This window comes from Phoca vitulina, unplaced genomic scaffold (assembly GCF_004348235.1).
Source record: "Phoca vitulina isolate PV1807 unplaced genomic scaffold, GSC_HSeal_1.0 scaffold1, whole genome shotgun sequence".
NCBI lineage: Eukaryota > Metazoa > Chordata > Mammalia > Carnivora > Phocidae > Phoca > Phoca vitulina.
Window position 1 is genome coordinate 92,798,427 of NW_022589704.1, and position 16,975 is coordinate 92,815,401.

Consider the following 16,975-nt stretch of genomic DNA (forward strand, 5'->3'; position numbering starts at 1 on the left):
CACATTTCCTTACCCTCCATCCCCCATCCTGAGCTCCATGTCTAATTTAGACTTCCAGAGCTTTGAATGTTATTTGTTCTTTTGTCCTCTGTATTCGTCATCTTGGGCTTTCCATAGCAAAAATACCATGGTTGAGTAGCTTAAACAATAGAAATTAATTTTTTCATAGTTCTGGAAACTGGGAAGTCCAATATCAAGATTCTGGCCAATTTGGTTTCTGGTGAGAGCTTTTTTTCTGGCTTATAGATGGCCACTTTCTCTCTGTGTCCTCACTTGGCAGAGAGAAAGAGAACAAGTTCTCCTGTCTCTTCTTATAATGACACTAATCCTATCAGATCAGGGCTCCATTTCTAGAACCTCATCTAATCTTAATTACTTCCTAGAGGCCCCCTCTCCAAATACAGTCACATTGGAGATTAGGGCTCCAACATACGAATTTGAGAAGAAATAATTCAGTCCATAGCATCCACTGTACTTTGTTTACACTATATCCTTTGCTTGAAACAATCTTTCCCCTAGCCTTTGCCTAGTTAACTAAGTCTGATCCCTCAGTTCTCAGCTTGATAGACATCATTTTCTCCACGAAGTCTTCCTGGACCCTCCAAGACAGCTTAATTCATTTCTTCTAAGTGGCCACCTTCAGTCTCCTATATTTACCCTATCATTGCATTTATCACACTATGTCACAATTGCCTTTTTATCTGTCTCTGTTCCTCATTAGTTTGTAAATGCCTTAAAGCTTGGTTCCTGCCTTGTTCATTGTTGGAGTCTCAGCACCAAGGACAGTTCTTGACCCATGTTAATCACTCAATCTTATTTGTTGAATAAATTATGTATCAACATTTTGAATAGCATTTATTTGCTCCCTAGACATGCTTGTGGAAATATTTGTACTTTCAAGAATGTATGTCTAAATTTGGGGGGTTTATATTTTATTTTTTTAAAAGATTTTATTTATTTGAGAGGGAGAGAGAGTGCAAGAACAGGGGGAGGGAGAAGCAGACCCCTGCTGAGCAGGGATGCTGGGATCATAACCTGAGCCAAAAGCAGATACTTAACTCACTGAACCAACCAGGAGCCCTGGGTTTTATATTTTAAATTACAGATCATACTAATAGGACTTGGATGCTTTATGTGGGTTTAACATAATATACTCACAGACTTCTAGTTTTAAGAAAAGAATAGTATCCCCAAGGGGTGCCTGGCTGTTAGAGCAGGTGACCCTTTTTTTTTTTTTTTAAGATTTTATTTATTTGAGAAGGAGGCAACACAAGCATGGGGGAGGGGCAGACTCCCTGCTGAGCATGGAGCCCAATGCAGGGCTCAATCCCAGGACCCTGAGATCATGACCTAAGCTGAAGTCAGATGCTTAACCAACTGAGCAACTCAGGCACCCCAAGCATGTGACTCTTGATCTCAGGGTTGTGAGTTCAAGCCCCATGTTGGGTATAGAGATTACTTAAAAATAAGATCTTAAAAAAGAAAAGAATAGTATCCCCAAATCATCCATGTCATGGAGATTTTTGTTTTCCTAACTTAAAAAAGGCAAATAGCAATCATCGGCATTCAAATCAATTCTTCATTTTTATGCCCCTCTTATTCTCCTTTCCTACATCATGAATCAAAGCCATGTCTAACTAAGTTTTCTGAGTAGCCCTGAAGATACTATTTGCACTCAAAAATGTAAATAAGAATGTTGTGGTGTTGCAGGTTGTTGAATTTCTTCTGGAAAAGGGAGCAGATATCACCCTTTGTAATTACAGCAATCAAACCGCAGTTCATGTGGCTAATTGCGATGTGCAAAGACAACTCTTGGCCATCAATGGAATCCAGGCTCCCCAAATGCAACTTCTACAAAGTTCATGGCAAGGCGATCTTGAACAACTTCAACACTTGCTGGTAAGTTAAATTGATGTTTGTTTCTGCCTTTGGATAGGTGGGTAGGTGAATGGTAAGAAAGGACTACATAGGACTCCTTTTAAAGAAAAATAAGTTCTTTGCAAATGCAGTCCCAGAAAGTTTCAGGAAGAAAATAGGAGAAAGAAACAGGATCAAAGAGGATACTAGGGTGGAAAACAGGATAATAAAAGAACACAGCAGCAGCCTATTTCCACCTTCCTCCAGCTGGATGTTAGAATCACACAGCACCCATGGGAAATGACATGCTCCCAGGATGCCCCTAGAGAACTGCTGTCAACTTGCTCAGAGGAGTTCCCTTGACATCATTGCCATTTGTACAATTGCTGTTTAGATCCCTTTGGACCAGCTGCACTTATTATCTTTATCCTGAAAAGGGAATCAGAGAGCCTATGCTTTGCATAATATTTAGTTGTAACCAGAGGAGTTAAGAGGATATGTTTTTTAAGTGCTTTCTTCTAAAGGTATTGATCTTCTTGTTTAGATCTTCTAGCCACAGATATGCTTTCCCAAAGTAACTTACAAAACCATATACATAACCAAGGACTTTAATTGTCGGTGACCAGCAACTGTCTATTCTTGGTATTTACCTTCAGAGATACTGTCAGATCACATGATCTTCCAACTGAAAGAAAATCAATTGCTGCTAGGAAACAGTTTCTTCTAGTCCCTATGGTAGAGACACAAACAGATAAAGAGAAAGTGAACAGAATTCTGGTCACCTAGAGTTCAAAGAAATCTACAACAAAATCCAAAGGACTCTAAATTCTTTTGTTGTATTAAACCATAGTCTAAAATTGCCATATGTCATAACTGAAGCTTAGAACACTTTTGAAAGACAATAATTTTATTTCAATGGTATTTGTAACAGTTGTTATAATCCAATATGTTTTCATAACCACATTTTTTCACCCTAAATATTAGCAGCCACTTTTTGAGAAACTGGTGCCTATAACTGAATCCAGAACTTAATAAGCAGATATGCTGAATTAATGTGCTATTGCAAGGCTACTCTCAGCTCAAACCTTTCATGTTGGTTCTAACTAATAATAAACATTGATATAAGAGGTAGTTTCTTTTCAGAGACTGAAAAAAAATATTAACTAATTAATTCCCACAGCACCTCTCTGAGGTAATATCATTATCTTTAGTTTGTCCCTAGAGAAACTGAGGTAAAAACATTGACTGTACTGATATGGCATAAAGTGAAGTAGAGATGGAAATTAGTGAGTTACTTTGGTCTACAAAATAAGCAATTTGGATAATTTGGCCTTACAGTGGTTTTTCAGTTCTGAATTATCCAAATTAAGTTTTACTTTCATTAAAGCAGCAAATATCATCTATATACCCACCTACATTTGACTGTTCATATACAGTTAAATGAGCTACCTTATTATTGTGGATCATTCATTCACTACACAAATATTTATTGAGCATGTGTCAAATTCTACTCAGTGCTTTTCATATTCTATCTCCAATCATCAATCCTCTCCCTGCCGCAGAGGCTGGGAGTCTGCTTTTCCTTCTCCCTCGTCCTCTCCCCTGGCTCAGCTCATGCTCTCTCTCTCTTGCTCAGTCTCTCTCTCAAATAAACAAACAAAATCTTGAAAAAAAAAAAACCCACAGAGAAGACATTGTTTTTCCTACTGACAGCTGAGGACTCTGAAGGTGAGAGAGTAGGATTGCCAGATTTTGCAAACAAAAAAATACAGGACATTCAATTAAATTTGAATTTCAGATAAATACCAAATAAATATTTTAATATAATTATGCCCCCAGTGAAAATTATTCATTGCTTAACTGGATGTCCATTGATTTAATCAAGTGTCCTTGATATAACCTTATCAGCGAGGTTAAAGAATGAGCTTACGGAAGTAAAATTCAAACCCAAGTCTGTCTGTCTCTTAGGCCTGTGTTCTTTCAATTCATCAGCCCCTCCTCAATATAGATACTGAGAAAGAATGTACTGAGGTTAAAATGAAAATTTGGCTAAACAAGGAAAATGCAAAGATTAGTATAAATAGTCACACAGTAAAAACATAACAGAAATTAAGCTTCTTGTTTTTAAAGGCATCTGAAGAGTTCCTGGATATAAATTTCCCAAACCAACATGGCTTGACCCCTCTGATGCTGGCTGTGAGGGATGTGGATCTGTTTGAGGGTCTTGATATGTCAACAGTCTACAGACCTGTGGAGGTTCTGTCTGAGCTCCTCAAGCATCACGCGTGAGTAAGAGTGGTCAGTCAGCATCAGTGGAAGAGGTTCTATGTCACTGTTATTTTTAGAAGTCACTTGTAAACCTAAACATATAGATTGCTTTTTGCAGTCAAATGCTCTACCACTGAGCTATACCCCCATATAGATTGCTTTTTAAAATTCTACATATTGGGGTGCCTGGCTGGCTCAGTCGGTAGAGCATGTGACTCTTGATCTCGGGGTTGTAAGTTCAAGCTCTGCATTGGGTGTAGACATTGCTTAAAAATAAAATCTCAAAAAAAATTTTATATTGAATTGAATGCACATGCATGTTCATAAAAGAGACTTAGCAGTTGCAAAGTGATGTACAGATGTTAGATGTTGCTATCTATTATTCTTAGGATGTTGACTATTTTTTTGTTTAAATATTATTTTGGTAGTTATGAGGAGTGTCAAATATTTCTTGAGTATGTAGCTCCTTACCCCCAAGTTGTTACTAATTATTTCAGAAAACATTGTCAATTATCAAAAGCAATTTATAGTAGTGATTTCCAGTTATCTAAAAATTATTATATGCCCCAAAATGCTCTTTAGGAGGAGGGTAAGTAAACAATTAGCTTTTTTTTAAAAAAAAAATCAGGATTAATATACAGTTTTTCATGTTGGAATTGCAGTTTCCTAATACTGTTACCTAGATATCTTATCATCAAATAAGAACAGATGGCCCAAATTCTTTCTCAGTATTTCATGAGAATTTTGTTTTGGGAATAAAAGAGGAAAAGGGAACTACAAGAACAAAAGTGTAGTTAAGAACATGAGCTATTGTAAAAGGATCAGTTAGTATAATGGGATAAAGATGAAGGTTTGAAGCTACCTTAGACTTCAGAGTTAAGAAACAACTGAGGAGATTGTTTAACACGGAGATTACTGGACACCACTCCGGAGATGGTGTTCAATAGGCCTGGAGTGGGGTCCGGAATATAGGAAATCAAAAAATGCCACATTGAGAAACACTAATCAAGGCAAACGAGCAAACTCAAGTGCCAATGAGTTAAGTGACTTACTTACTGCCACATATCAAGGCAGTGGCTGTCCCCTGATTCTTGGTCCTATGCTATTTTTTTGAATCATGACCTTTGATGGAGAAAAATCCATAAGAGAGTATTGTTGCAGATGATAAAACATCAAAGAGAAATGAGAAGATCATGTAGAGGGATTTTATGACAAGATCGCTCCACTCAACCAGAGCCTGTGAAATAAACATGTCAGCTTAATTTTAAAGAGAGATTCTATGCCATTCTACTATTTTGAATGATAAAAAGCTAGCTGTTAGCATTAGAAAAAAAGAATTATCAAGAAAGTAAGCAGTTAGCTAAATCACTGGAAAGAAAAAAACCTATCAAGTCAGCTATTTGGAATGGTAAGACAACAGTTTATCAGGATGTTTCAATCTTTACTTGATTTACTCATCATTAAAGAATTATGAAAACTTTTGCCCAAAGTTGGACATTTTCTGCAAATATTGGAATGTTTTTAGGATGGGAGTGGGAATAAGATATACAGCATAATCCTTTTACTTAAAAATCTTGAAAAATTGTCACTCTCTCTTACATTTTGAAGTTATTATTGTCAGCTCCAAACTATGTTATTACTTTTATTTATTTGATGTCAATGTTTTTCCCTCATATTGCTTTTTTAATAGATTTAACTAAATTATCTTTGATGTTGATTCTATTCTTCCTAGAGATCCTAAACTCTGTGATTTTAGTGGAAAATCAGCAATACATTATGTGTCACAAATACAAAGTTTTAGGAAACAGCAGTTATTGGACATTCTAATGAATTCTATGCCAAAACCAGGTAAATACTTCTATCCCACTTTCCCCTTATTGAAAAGTCTTATTAGAAATCTTTCTTTTTCTACATGTATTTGATGGATTCATTTAAAGATATCAAGGCAACAACAATTTATGGAGCAGTGACTATATACAAGGCCCATGACTAGGTATTCTGGGGGATGCAAAGAAATCTAAGACATGGTCCAAATTCTTTTTTTTTTTATTATGTTATGTTAATCACCATACATTACATCATTAGTTTTTGATGTAGTGTTCCATGATTCATTGTTTGCGTATAACACCCAGTGCTCCATGCAGTACGTGCCCTCTTTAATACCCGTCATCAGGCTAACCCATCCCCCCACCCCTGTCCACCCAGAACCCTCAGTTTGTTTCTCAGAGTCCATAGTCTCTCATGGTTCGTCTCCCCCTCTGATTTCCCCCCCTTATTCTTCCCTTCCTGCTATCTTCTTTTTTTTTTTTAACATATAATGTATTATTTGTTTCAGAGATACAGGTCTGTGATTCAACAGTCTTACACAATTCACAGCGCTCACCATAGCACATACCCTCCCCAATGTCTATCACCCAGCCACCCCATCCCTCCCAACCCCCACCACTCCAGCAACCCTCAGTTTGTTTCCTGAGATTAAGAATTCCTCATTATTGATGAGGTCATATGATACATGTCTTTCTCTGATTGACTTACTTTGCTCGGCATAATACCCTCCAGTTCCATCCATGTCATTGCAGATGGCAAGATTTCATTCCTTTCAATGGCTGCATAATATTCCATTGTATATATATACCACATCTTCTTTATCCATTCATCTGTTGATGGACATCCGCTAGGCTCTTTCCATAGTTTGGCTATTGTGGACATTGCTGCTATAAACATTGGGGTGCACGTATCCCTTCGGATCCCTACATTTGTATCTTTAGGGTAAATACCCAGTAGTGCAATTGCTGGGTCATAGGGTAGCTCTATTTTCAACTTTTTGAGGAACCTCCATACCGTTTTCCAGAGTGGCTGCACCAGCTTGCATTCCCACCAACAGTGTAGGAGGGTTCCCCTTTCTCCACATCACTGCCAACATCTGTCCTTTCCTGACTTGTTAATTTTAGCCATTCTGACTGGTGTGAGGTGGTATCTCACTGAGGTTTTGATTTGGATTTCCCTGATGCTGAGCGATGTTGAGCACTTTTTCGTGTGTCTGTTGGCCATTTGGATGTCTTCTTTGGAAAAAAAGTCTGTTCATGTCTTCTGCCCATTTCCTGATTGGATCATTTGTTCTTTCGGTGTTGAGTTTAATAAGTTCTTCTTTTTTTTTTTAAAGATTTTATTTATTTGACAGAGAGAGCACAAGCAGAGGGAGAGAGAGGGAGAAGCAGGCTCCCCACGGAGCAAGGAGCCCAATGTGGGACTCGATCCCAGGACCCTAAGGATCGTGACCTGGGCCAAAGGCAGCTGCTTAACTGGCTGAGCCACCCAGGCGTCCCAATAAGTTCTTTATAGATTTTGGATACTAGCCCTTTATCTAATATGTCATTTGCAAATATCTGCTCCCATTCTGTTGGTTATCTTTTGGTTTTGTTGACTGTTTCTTTTGCTGCGCAAAAGCTTTTTATCTTGATGAAGTCCCAATAGTTCATTTTTGCTCTTGCTTCCCTTGCCGTTGGCAATGTTTCTAGGAAGAAGTTGCTTTGGCTGAGGTCGAAGAGGTTGCTGCCTGTGTTCTCCTCAAGGATTTTGATGGACTCTGTCTCACATTTAGGTCTTTCAACCATTTTGAGTCTATTTTTGTGTGTGGTGTAAGGAAATGGTCCACTTTCATTCTTCTGCATGTGGCTGTCCAATTTTCTGAACACCATTTGTTGAAGAGACTGTCTTTTTTCCATTGGACATTCTTTCCTGCTTTGTCGAAGATTAGTTGACCATAGAGTTGAGGGTCCATTTCTGGGCTATCTATTCTGTTCTCTGTTACATTGATCAGTGTCTTTTTTTTTTTTAAAAGGTTTTATTTATTTATTTGAGAGAGAGAGAATGAGAGAGAGCAGATGAGAGGGGGGAGGGTCAGAGGGAGAAGCAGACTCCCTGCCGAGCAGGGAGCCCAATGCGGGACTCGATCCAGGGACTCCAGGATCATGACCTGAGCCAAAGGCAGTTGCTTAACCAACTGAACCACCCAGGCGCCTGATCTGTGTCTGTTTTTGTGCCAGTACCATACTGTCTTGATGATTACAGCTTTGTAATAGAGCTTGAAGTCCGGGATTGTGATGCCACCAGCTTTGCTTTTCTTTTTCATCATTCCTCTGGCTATTCGGGGTCTTTTCTGGTTCCATACAAATTTTAGGATTATTTGTTCCATTTCTTTGAAAAAAGTGGATGGTATTTTGATAGGGATTGCATTGAATGTGTAGATTGCTTGAGGTAGCATTGACATCTTCACAATATTTGTTCTTCCAATCCATGAGCATGGGACATTTTTCCATTTCTTTGTGTCTTCCTCAATTTCTTTCATGAGTATTTTATAGTTTTCTGAGTACAGATCCTTTGCCTCTTTGGTTAGACTTATTCCTAGGTATCTTATGGTTTTGGGTGCAATTGTAAATGGGATCGACTCCTTAATTTCTCTTTCTTCTCTCTTGTTATAGGAATGCCACTGATTTCTGTGCATTGATTTTATATCCTGCCACTTTACTGAATTCCTGTATGAGTTCTAGCAGTTTTGGGGTGGAGTCTTTTGGGTTTTCCACATAAAGTATCATATCATCTGCAAAGAGTGAGAGTTTGACTTCTTTGCCAATTTGGATGCCTTTTATTTCTTTTTATTGTCTGATTGCTGTGGCTAGGACATCTAGTACTATGTTGAATAGCAGTGGTGATAGTGGACATCCCTGCCGTGTTCCTGACCTTAGGGGGAAAGCTCTCAGTTTTTCCCCATTGAGAATGATATTCACTGTGGGTTTTTCATAGATGGCTTTTATGATATTGAGGTATGTACCCTCTATGCCTATACTCTGAAGAGTTTTGATCAAGAAAGGATGCTGTACTTTGTCAAATGCTTTTTCTGCATCTATTGAGAGGATCCTATGGTTCTTGTTCTTTCTTTTATTAATGTATTGTATCACACTGATTGATTTGCAGATGTTGAGCCAACCTTGCAGCCCAGGGATAAATCCCACTTGGTCATGGTGAATAATCCTTTTAATGTACTGTTGGATCCTATTGGCTAGTATTTTGGTGAGAATTTTTGCATCCATGTTCATCAGGGATATTGGTCTGTAATTCTCCTTTTTGATGGGGTCTTTGTCTGGTTTTGGGATCAAGGTAATGGTGGCCTCATAAAATGAGTTTGGAAGTTTTCCTTCCATTTCTATTTTTTGGAACAGTTTCAGAAGAATAGTATTAATTCTTCTTTAAATGTTTGGTAGAATTCCCCTGGGAAGCCATCTGGCCCTGGGCTTTTTTTGGGGGGGAGGGGGAGATTTCTGATGACTGCCTCAATTTCCTTAGTGGTTATAGGTCTGTTCAGGTTTTCTATTTATTCCTGGTTCAGTTTCAGTAGTTGATACATCTCTAGGAATGCATCCATTTCTTCCAGATTATCTAATTTGCTGGCATAGAGTTGCTCATGATATGTTCTTATAATTGTTTGTATTTCTTTGGTGTTGGTTGTGATCTCTCCTCTTTCATTCATGATTTTATTTATTTGGGTCCTTTCTCTTTTCTTTTTGATAAGTCTGGCCAGGGGTTTATCAATCTTGTTAATTCTTTCAAAGAACCAGCTCCTAGTTTCATTGATCTGTTCTACTGTTCTTTGGTTTCTGTTTCATTGATTTCTGCTCTGATCTTTATTATTTCTCTTCTCCTGCTGGGTTTAGGCTTTATTTGCTGTTATTTCTCCAGCTCCTTTAGGTGCAGGGTTAGGTTGTGTATTTGAGACCTTTCTTGTTTCTTGAGAAAGGCTTGTATTGCTATATACTTTCCTCTTAGGACCGCCTTTGCTGCATCCGAAAGATTTTGAACAGTTGTGTTTTCATTTTCATTTGTTTCCATGAATTTTTTTAATTCTTCTTTAATTTCCTGGTTGACCCATTCATTCTCTAGTAGGATGCTCTTTAGCCTCCATGTACTTGAGTTCTTTCCGACTTTCCTGCTGTGATTGAGTTCTAGTTTCAAAGCATTGTGGTCTGAAAATATGCAGGGAATGATCCCAATCCATTGGTACTGGTTGAGACCTGATTTGTGACCTTGGATGTGATCTATTCTGGAGAATGTTCCATGGGCACTAGAGAAGAATGTGTATTCCGTTGCTTTGGGATGGAATGTTCTGAATATATCTGTGAAGTCCATTTGGTCCAGTGTGTCATTTAAAGTCTTTATTTCCTTGTTGATCTTTTGCTTAGACGATCTGTCCATTTCAGTGAGGGGGGTGTTAAAGTCCCCCACTATTATTGTATTGTTGTCGATGTGTTTCTTTGCTTTTGTTATTAATTGCCTTATATAATTGGCTGCTCCCAAGTTAGGGGCATAGATATTTACAGTTGTTAGATCTTCTTGTTGGATAGACCCTTTAAGTAGGATATAGTGTCCTTCCTCATCTCTTATTACAGTCTTTGGTTTAAAATCTAATTTGTCTGATATAAGGATTGCCACCCCAGGTTTCTTTTGATGTACATTAGCATGGTAAATGGTTTTCCACCCCCTCACTTTCAACCTGGGGGTGTGTTTGGGTCTAAAATGAGTCTCTTGCAGACAGCATATCAATGGGTCTTGTTTTTTTATCCAATCTGATAGCCTGTGTCTTTTGATTGGGGCATTTAGCCCATTTACATTGAGGGTAAGTATTGAAAGATATCAATTTAGTGCCATTGTATTGCCTGTAAGGTGACTGTTACTGTATATTGTCTGTGTTCCTTTCTGGTCTATGATACTTTCAGGCTCTCTCTTTGCTTAGAGGATCCCTTTCAATATTTCTTGTATGGCTGGTTTCGTGTTTGCAAATTCTTTTAGTTTTTGTTTGTCCTGGAAGCTTTTACTCTCTCCTTCTATTTTCAATGACAGCCTAGCTGGATATAGTATTCTTGGCTGCATATTTTTCTCATTTAGTGCTCTGAATATATCATGCCAGTCCTTTCTGGCCTGCCAGGTCTCTGTGGATAGGTCTGTTGCCAATTTAATGTTTCTACCATTGTAGGTTACAGATCTCTTGTCCTGAGCTGCTTTCAGGATTTTCTCTTTGTCTCTGAGACTCTTAAGTTTTACTATTAGATGTCAGGGTGTTGACCTATTTTTATTGATTTTGAGGGGGGTACTCTAGGCTTCCTGGATTTTGATGCCTGTTTCCTTCCCCAAATTAGGTAAGTTCTCTGGTATAATTTGCTCTAATATACCTTCTGCCTGTCTCTCTTTCTTCTTCTTCTGGGTTCCCAATTATTCTAATATTGTTTTGTCTTATGGTATCCCTTCTCTCGAATTCTGCCCTCGTGATCCAGTAGTTGTTTATCTCTGTTTCTCAGCTTCTTTATTTTCCATCATTTCGTCTTCTATATCACTATTTCTCTCTTCTGCCTCATTTATCCTAGCAGTTAGAGCCTCCATTTTTGATTGCACCTCATTAATAGCCTTTTTGATTTCAACTTGGTTAGATTTTAGTTCTTTTATTTCTCCAGAAAGGGTTTCTCTAATATCTTCCATGCTTTTTTCAAGCCCAGCTAGTATCTTTAAAATCATCATTCTGAACTGTAGTTCTGACATGTTACTAATGTCCATATTGATTAGGTCCCTGGCAGTCAGTACTGCCTCTTGTTCTTTTTTTTGAGGTGATTTTTTCCATCTTGTCGTTTTGTCCAGAGGAGAATAGATGAATGAGAGAACAAAATGCTAACAGGGTAACAACGTCCCCAGAAAAATATACACTAAACAAATCAGAAGAGACCTGAAACCGGGGGAAAAGAAAGGGAAAGAAAGAAAAAAGAAAAAATTATAAAAATGAACAAACAAACAAAAACAAAAGCAGAATATGATCAAATATGATCAGGCTGGTGCATAGATCAGTGCCACACACTAGATTTTGGGCGTATTTTGGTCCGTTAGAAGAAAGTGCCTCCCAAAATTTTAAAGAAAGAAAAACTTATATATGTACAAAAATAAGGGTTAATACGATGAAGGGATGGAATATGACTGTAAAGATGAAAATTATAAAAGATTTTATAAAAGGAATTAATAAGATAAGAAGTTGGTTGAAAAAAGAAAGAAGAGGATTTAAAAAAAAAAAGGAAGAGAATGTGATCAGGCAGGAGACTAGAACAAAGCCATACACTAGAGATTTAGGGTATATTTTGGTCTGTTAGAAGAAACTGTATCCCAAAATTTTAAAGAGAGAACAACATATATATAGATATATATACCAAAAATAAGGTTAACTACTATGAAGGGATAGAATATGACTCTAAAAATGAAAAATAAAAATGTTTTTTAAAAAAGGGATTGATAAGATGTTGGTTGAAAAAGGGAAAAAGAAAAATTTAAAAAAAAGTTAAAAAAATTAACTTTGAAAGAGTAAAGAATCATGGTAAAAAAGCCATGGATTCTATGTGCAGTATTCCCCTAGCGCTGGCGTTCTGCTGTTCTCATTGATCAGTAAACTTGGTCTTGGCTGGCTGTTCTCGCTGATCTTCTGGGGGAGGGGCCTGTTACCGTGGTTCCCAAATGTCTTTGCTGGAGGTGGAATTGCCCCGCCCTTGCCCGGTCCGGGCTAAGTAATCTGCTTGGGTTTGCTCTCGGGAGCTTTTGTTCCCTGCAAGCTTTCCACACAGCTTTGGAGGCCGAGAGTGAAAATGGTGGCCTCCCAATCTCCGCCCCGGAGAAGCCGAGAACTCAGGGCCCCACTCCTCAGTGAGCCCCCAGAGAAAAGTAGTCAGTCAGTCCCGTCTCCCCGGTCTCCGGCCGCACTCCGTGCTCACCCGCCCTGTGACCGAGCGTTTCTATCTCTGGCACCCGACCCCAGGTGGAGTCTCCAAATCCAGCAGATCCCTGCAGTGCGCTCCCGCACCACTCCTCCTGGGGCATGAAGGGGAGTCTCCCTGGATCTGCCGCTTGTCGGGTCCCTGCTGGAGGAGCAGTGGCCCGACTGTGCCGCGGATCACGGCTTATGGCAACCCCGAGCCTAGAGCCCGCGCCTCGGCTCCGTCTCTGCAGCCAGCTTCCCCGCTCCGACACCTGGGAGCTCTGCCGCACTCAGGCACCCCCGGTCTTTCTGTGACCCGAGGGTCCTGAGACCACACTGTCCCACGAGGGTTCTACCCCCCACTTAGCCACTGAGCGATGTCCCTCAGTGGAGCAGACTTCTAAAATTCCCGATTTTGTGCTCTGCGGCTCTATCACTTGCCAGAAGCGGCTGACGAAGGCCCCCTCCCCCGCCGTCTATCTTCCCGAATATCGCCTCAGATTCACGCACGTCCTACCTTCCAGAAAGTGGTCGCTTTTCTGTTCAGAGAGTTGCTGCTATTCTTTTCTTCAATCTCCTGTTGAGTTCGTAGGTGTTCAGAATAGTTTGATCCCTATCTAGCTGAATTCCTGGGACCAGAAAAAATTTAGGTCTCCTACTCCTCCGCCATCTTGTTCCCCCATGGTCCAAATTCCTGAAAGTGTTCAGTATGGTCAGGGAGGCATCACGTAAGTCAGGAGAGAAAGAGCTTTTTGTGAGCTTGAAAGGGGACAAGGGACAGACCATGGTCCTTAAATGCTAGATAGGATTTGGAAGGAAGAGAGAGGCACCTGGGTGGCTCAGTTGGTTGGGCGTCCAACTCTTGGTTTCTGCTCAGGTCCTGATCTTATGGGTTGTGGGATAGAACCCCACCTCGGGCTCCTTGCTTGGTGGGGAGTCTGCTTGAAAGAGTCTCTCCCCCTTCCCCTGCTTGCTTGGATTCTCTCTCTCTCTCTCAAAATAAATAAATAAATCCTTAAAAAAAGGATTTGGAAGGAAGAGAAAAAGACACAAGGTTTGATATAGGTGGGGAGAAAGAGTCTGAGCAAAGACACAGAAATAGAGAGAAAAGTAAAATGAAAAAAGTTCCACTGAGCAACATGTGACCTTGTGAAAGCTGCTTGGCTTTCTTGTCTGATTGGCTTTTATTTGAAGCTTCTGGTCAGGGAACAAGGCTATCCCTAGTAAGGTTTCATGATAGAGGTGAGACCCAATCTGGTCCATCATTGAGAAACAATGGGATTTGATTTGGTGGAGCAGAGGCATCATGGTGTAAGTGAGCCTCGCTTATCCGAGGGGCAAACAAGAGACTAGAAAGTTTGTGTTGGGGAACAGGAATACATAGTCAGATCAGATACCTAAAGAAACTGGGTCCATTGAAGACTGATTGAATGCAGATTTTTTTTTGATAAAATAGAGTCACTAAAGAATTTTAAGCCAGGGAATGATGAAAGCCATGTTTTAGGAAAATTAAACTGTTGTTATTGTGTAGAATGGATTCAAAGGAAGGGACTCATAGCAGGGAGCTCTATTAAGAGACTGTGGAAGTGCCTGTGTGTGATGACAAGGACCAGAAAAGAGTCCTGGGCTTGGTGTGGGACTGTGCCTGACGTGTGCTGGGTGCGGTGAGCCCAAGAGCTGTTGTAAAAGAAGAACCGACGGAACTTAGTGATGTAAAGCCGACAGAGACAAAAGTCGAGAGGGTTCAATCAAATATGATTCCAAAGTTTCAGCCCTGGGAAGGGGGGAGATGGAAAGACAATCAGCAAAAGAGAAGACCACTCTGGTTTGGTGAGGATATTGAAGGTAATGGGTTCCAAAGCATTGCATTTGTTGGAACCTTGGGACTTCCAAGTAGCGATGTTCTGTAGGACAGGGCTGTGGGAAGGGATGATTTGGTATGTTCGTTTGGGAGGTCACTACAAAAAGGAGATTGTGAGGATCTGGAAGTGGGTAAGATCACTGGAGGATTGCAAGGGGCTGAGCCCAGGAGGCATACCCACAGTTAGAGAGTGGTGTGCACATAGGGACCCAGGGCAGTGAGAAAGAGAAGAGGGAACTGGGAGAGAGTTGCTAGAAGCAAGGAGTGGGAAAATGCCAACTTGGAAAAGAGGTTGCAAAGCAGATGTGGTAAGGAAGTGTGAAGTTTCAATGACAGGATAGAGGCAGAAGATAGACTGCAAGGAGTAAGGAAGGAAAATTTGGTAAAGAAATGGAGGATCTGAGCAGAGACAAATCTTGTGCAATTTTGTATCAGTTACAAAATAAATGGAAGAGCCATCGAAATAGGAAGAAGTTTTCATCGAAGAGCCTGCCCTTATTTGAAGAAGTCACAATAGCAGGAGGGGGATGCATATGAGAGCAGTCCCAGGAACTAACGGGGAGTTCACCTTTTGGTGTTCAGAACTCTGCCAATTTAATGTGGCTTCAAGTGCTAGACATAAAATGTGCCTGGTCTTGATAACTATAGAACAAATGTAATTTCCAAACCCATTGTTAGGGGTTTCACTTGGCAACTTTGCCTAACTTTTGTTTTTTTAAACAAACAAAAACCCATCCATTTTGTGGACTCTTGTACTCACAACCTTCCTGTGAAAATTATTGCCTGAAGTTTCATCAGGATCCCAGACCACTATTTTAGGAAAATCTTGGACAAAATGGAACTGGTTTTAGAACCAAGAGCTAGATCTTTCTATGAAATTGATAGAGATGAGTCTTATTACAACACATTATTCTGTTTCTTTTGGCAGAAAGACATGCTGAATCATTGCTTGACATTTGTCATGATACAAACTCTTCTCCAACTGATATGATGACAGTTACTACAAACCAAAATATAATCATCAGCAGCAGTGAGGTAAGATGTTCTCTTTAAAGAAACTAACAAAAAATGGATAACCTACTCCATCTACAACTTCATTTGTATTGCTTGAATATTTTATAACAGTCACATATTACAATTATATTTTTAATCACAAAGTAATTGAAAGCACAATTAATAAGACAGTGTTCCACAAATTTAATCTCACAGCAGTAATTAACTAATCAACTCGGAGTCTTGAGCATTGTGTGTGTGTGTATATGTGTGTGTACATCTAATACCACAGAATATTGAACCCATACTAAATAATAAAATATAGCTTGTGTTTATGTGTGTTAATGTGGAAAAAGAGAAGACCATTAATCTGATCATTTCAAATCCATCAGAGGGTACCATAAAGAAGGTGCCTCTTCTTGGCCCCAGTCACAATCCCCCCAGTCCCCCCGCCCCGTCATGATGAATGACTCCACAAAAAGTCCCTCACAGGTCAGTAACAGTACTAGTAACAAATAGTGTAATCCATAGAAAACTGTGAACTGATACACAGTATATACAACAAACTGGTAACAGTGGTTGCCTACTGGGAGAGAATTGGAGACGAACTGTGCACTGTGTCCTCATTTGTACCTTTTCAATTTTTATAAAAATTAACATAGCCCAGACAGTTAAAAATATTGCTACCCTATATTTTTTTGGTAAGAAAAAATATGGCCACAAATTGTTTATTTTTAAAAGTTAATGGGGGGGGGTGCCTGGGTGGCTCAGTTGGTTAAGCATCTGCCTTCAGCTCAGGTCATGATCCCGGGGTCCTGGGATGGAGCCCCGTGTTGGGTTCCCTGCTCAGCAGGGAGCCTACTTCTCCTTTTCCCTCTGCTGCTCCCCCTGCTTGTGCTCTCTCGCTCTCTCTGTCAAATAAATAAATAAAATCTTTATTTAAAAAAAGTTAATGAGGTATGGACTATAATATTTATCAACAAGGACTTTTGGAGATGGTGGAGTAAAGATTTTTCAGTCCCTTTCTCCTCCGAAAAATCATCCCAAAACAACAAAGAAAACAAAACCCAAAAATTTAATTTGAAAAAATTTCTTGGGGCGCCTGGGTGGCTCAGTTGGTTAAGTGTCGCCTACAGTTCAGGTCATGATCCCAGGGTCCTGGGATTGAGCCCCGTGTAGGGCTCCCTGCTCAGTGGGGAGTTTGCTTCTCCCTCCTC

The 16,975-nt window shown here is 39.7% G+C and overlaps 1 protein-coding gene across 1 annotated transcript in view; it reads left to right on the forward strand.

The window, feature by feature from the left end:
* The first annotated feature begins 1,875 nt into the window (after positions 1–1,875).
* Positions 1,876–16,975, forward strand: part of MAP3K19 (mitogen-activated protein kinase kinase kinase 19) — a 50,992-nt gene continuing 35,892 nt past the window's right edge. The window contains exons 1-4 of the mRNA XM_032425626.1: positions 1,876–1,899; positions 3,988–4,142; positions 5,858–5,973; positions 15,694–15,800. Coding sequence (XP_032281517.1) covers positions 4,045–4,142; positions 5,858–5,973; positions 15,694–15,800 — 321 coding nt within the window. The 5' untranslated portion in view covers positions 1,876–1,899; positions 3,988–4,044. The remainder of the gene's footprint in view (positions 1,900–3,987; positions 4,143–5,857; positions 5,974–15,693; positions 15,801–16,975) is intronic.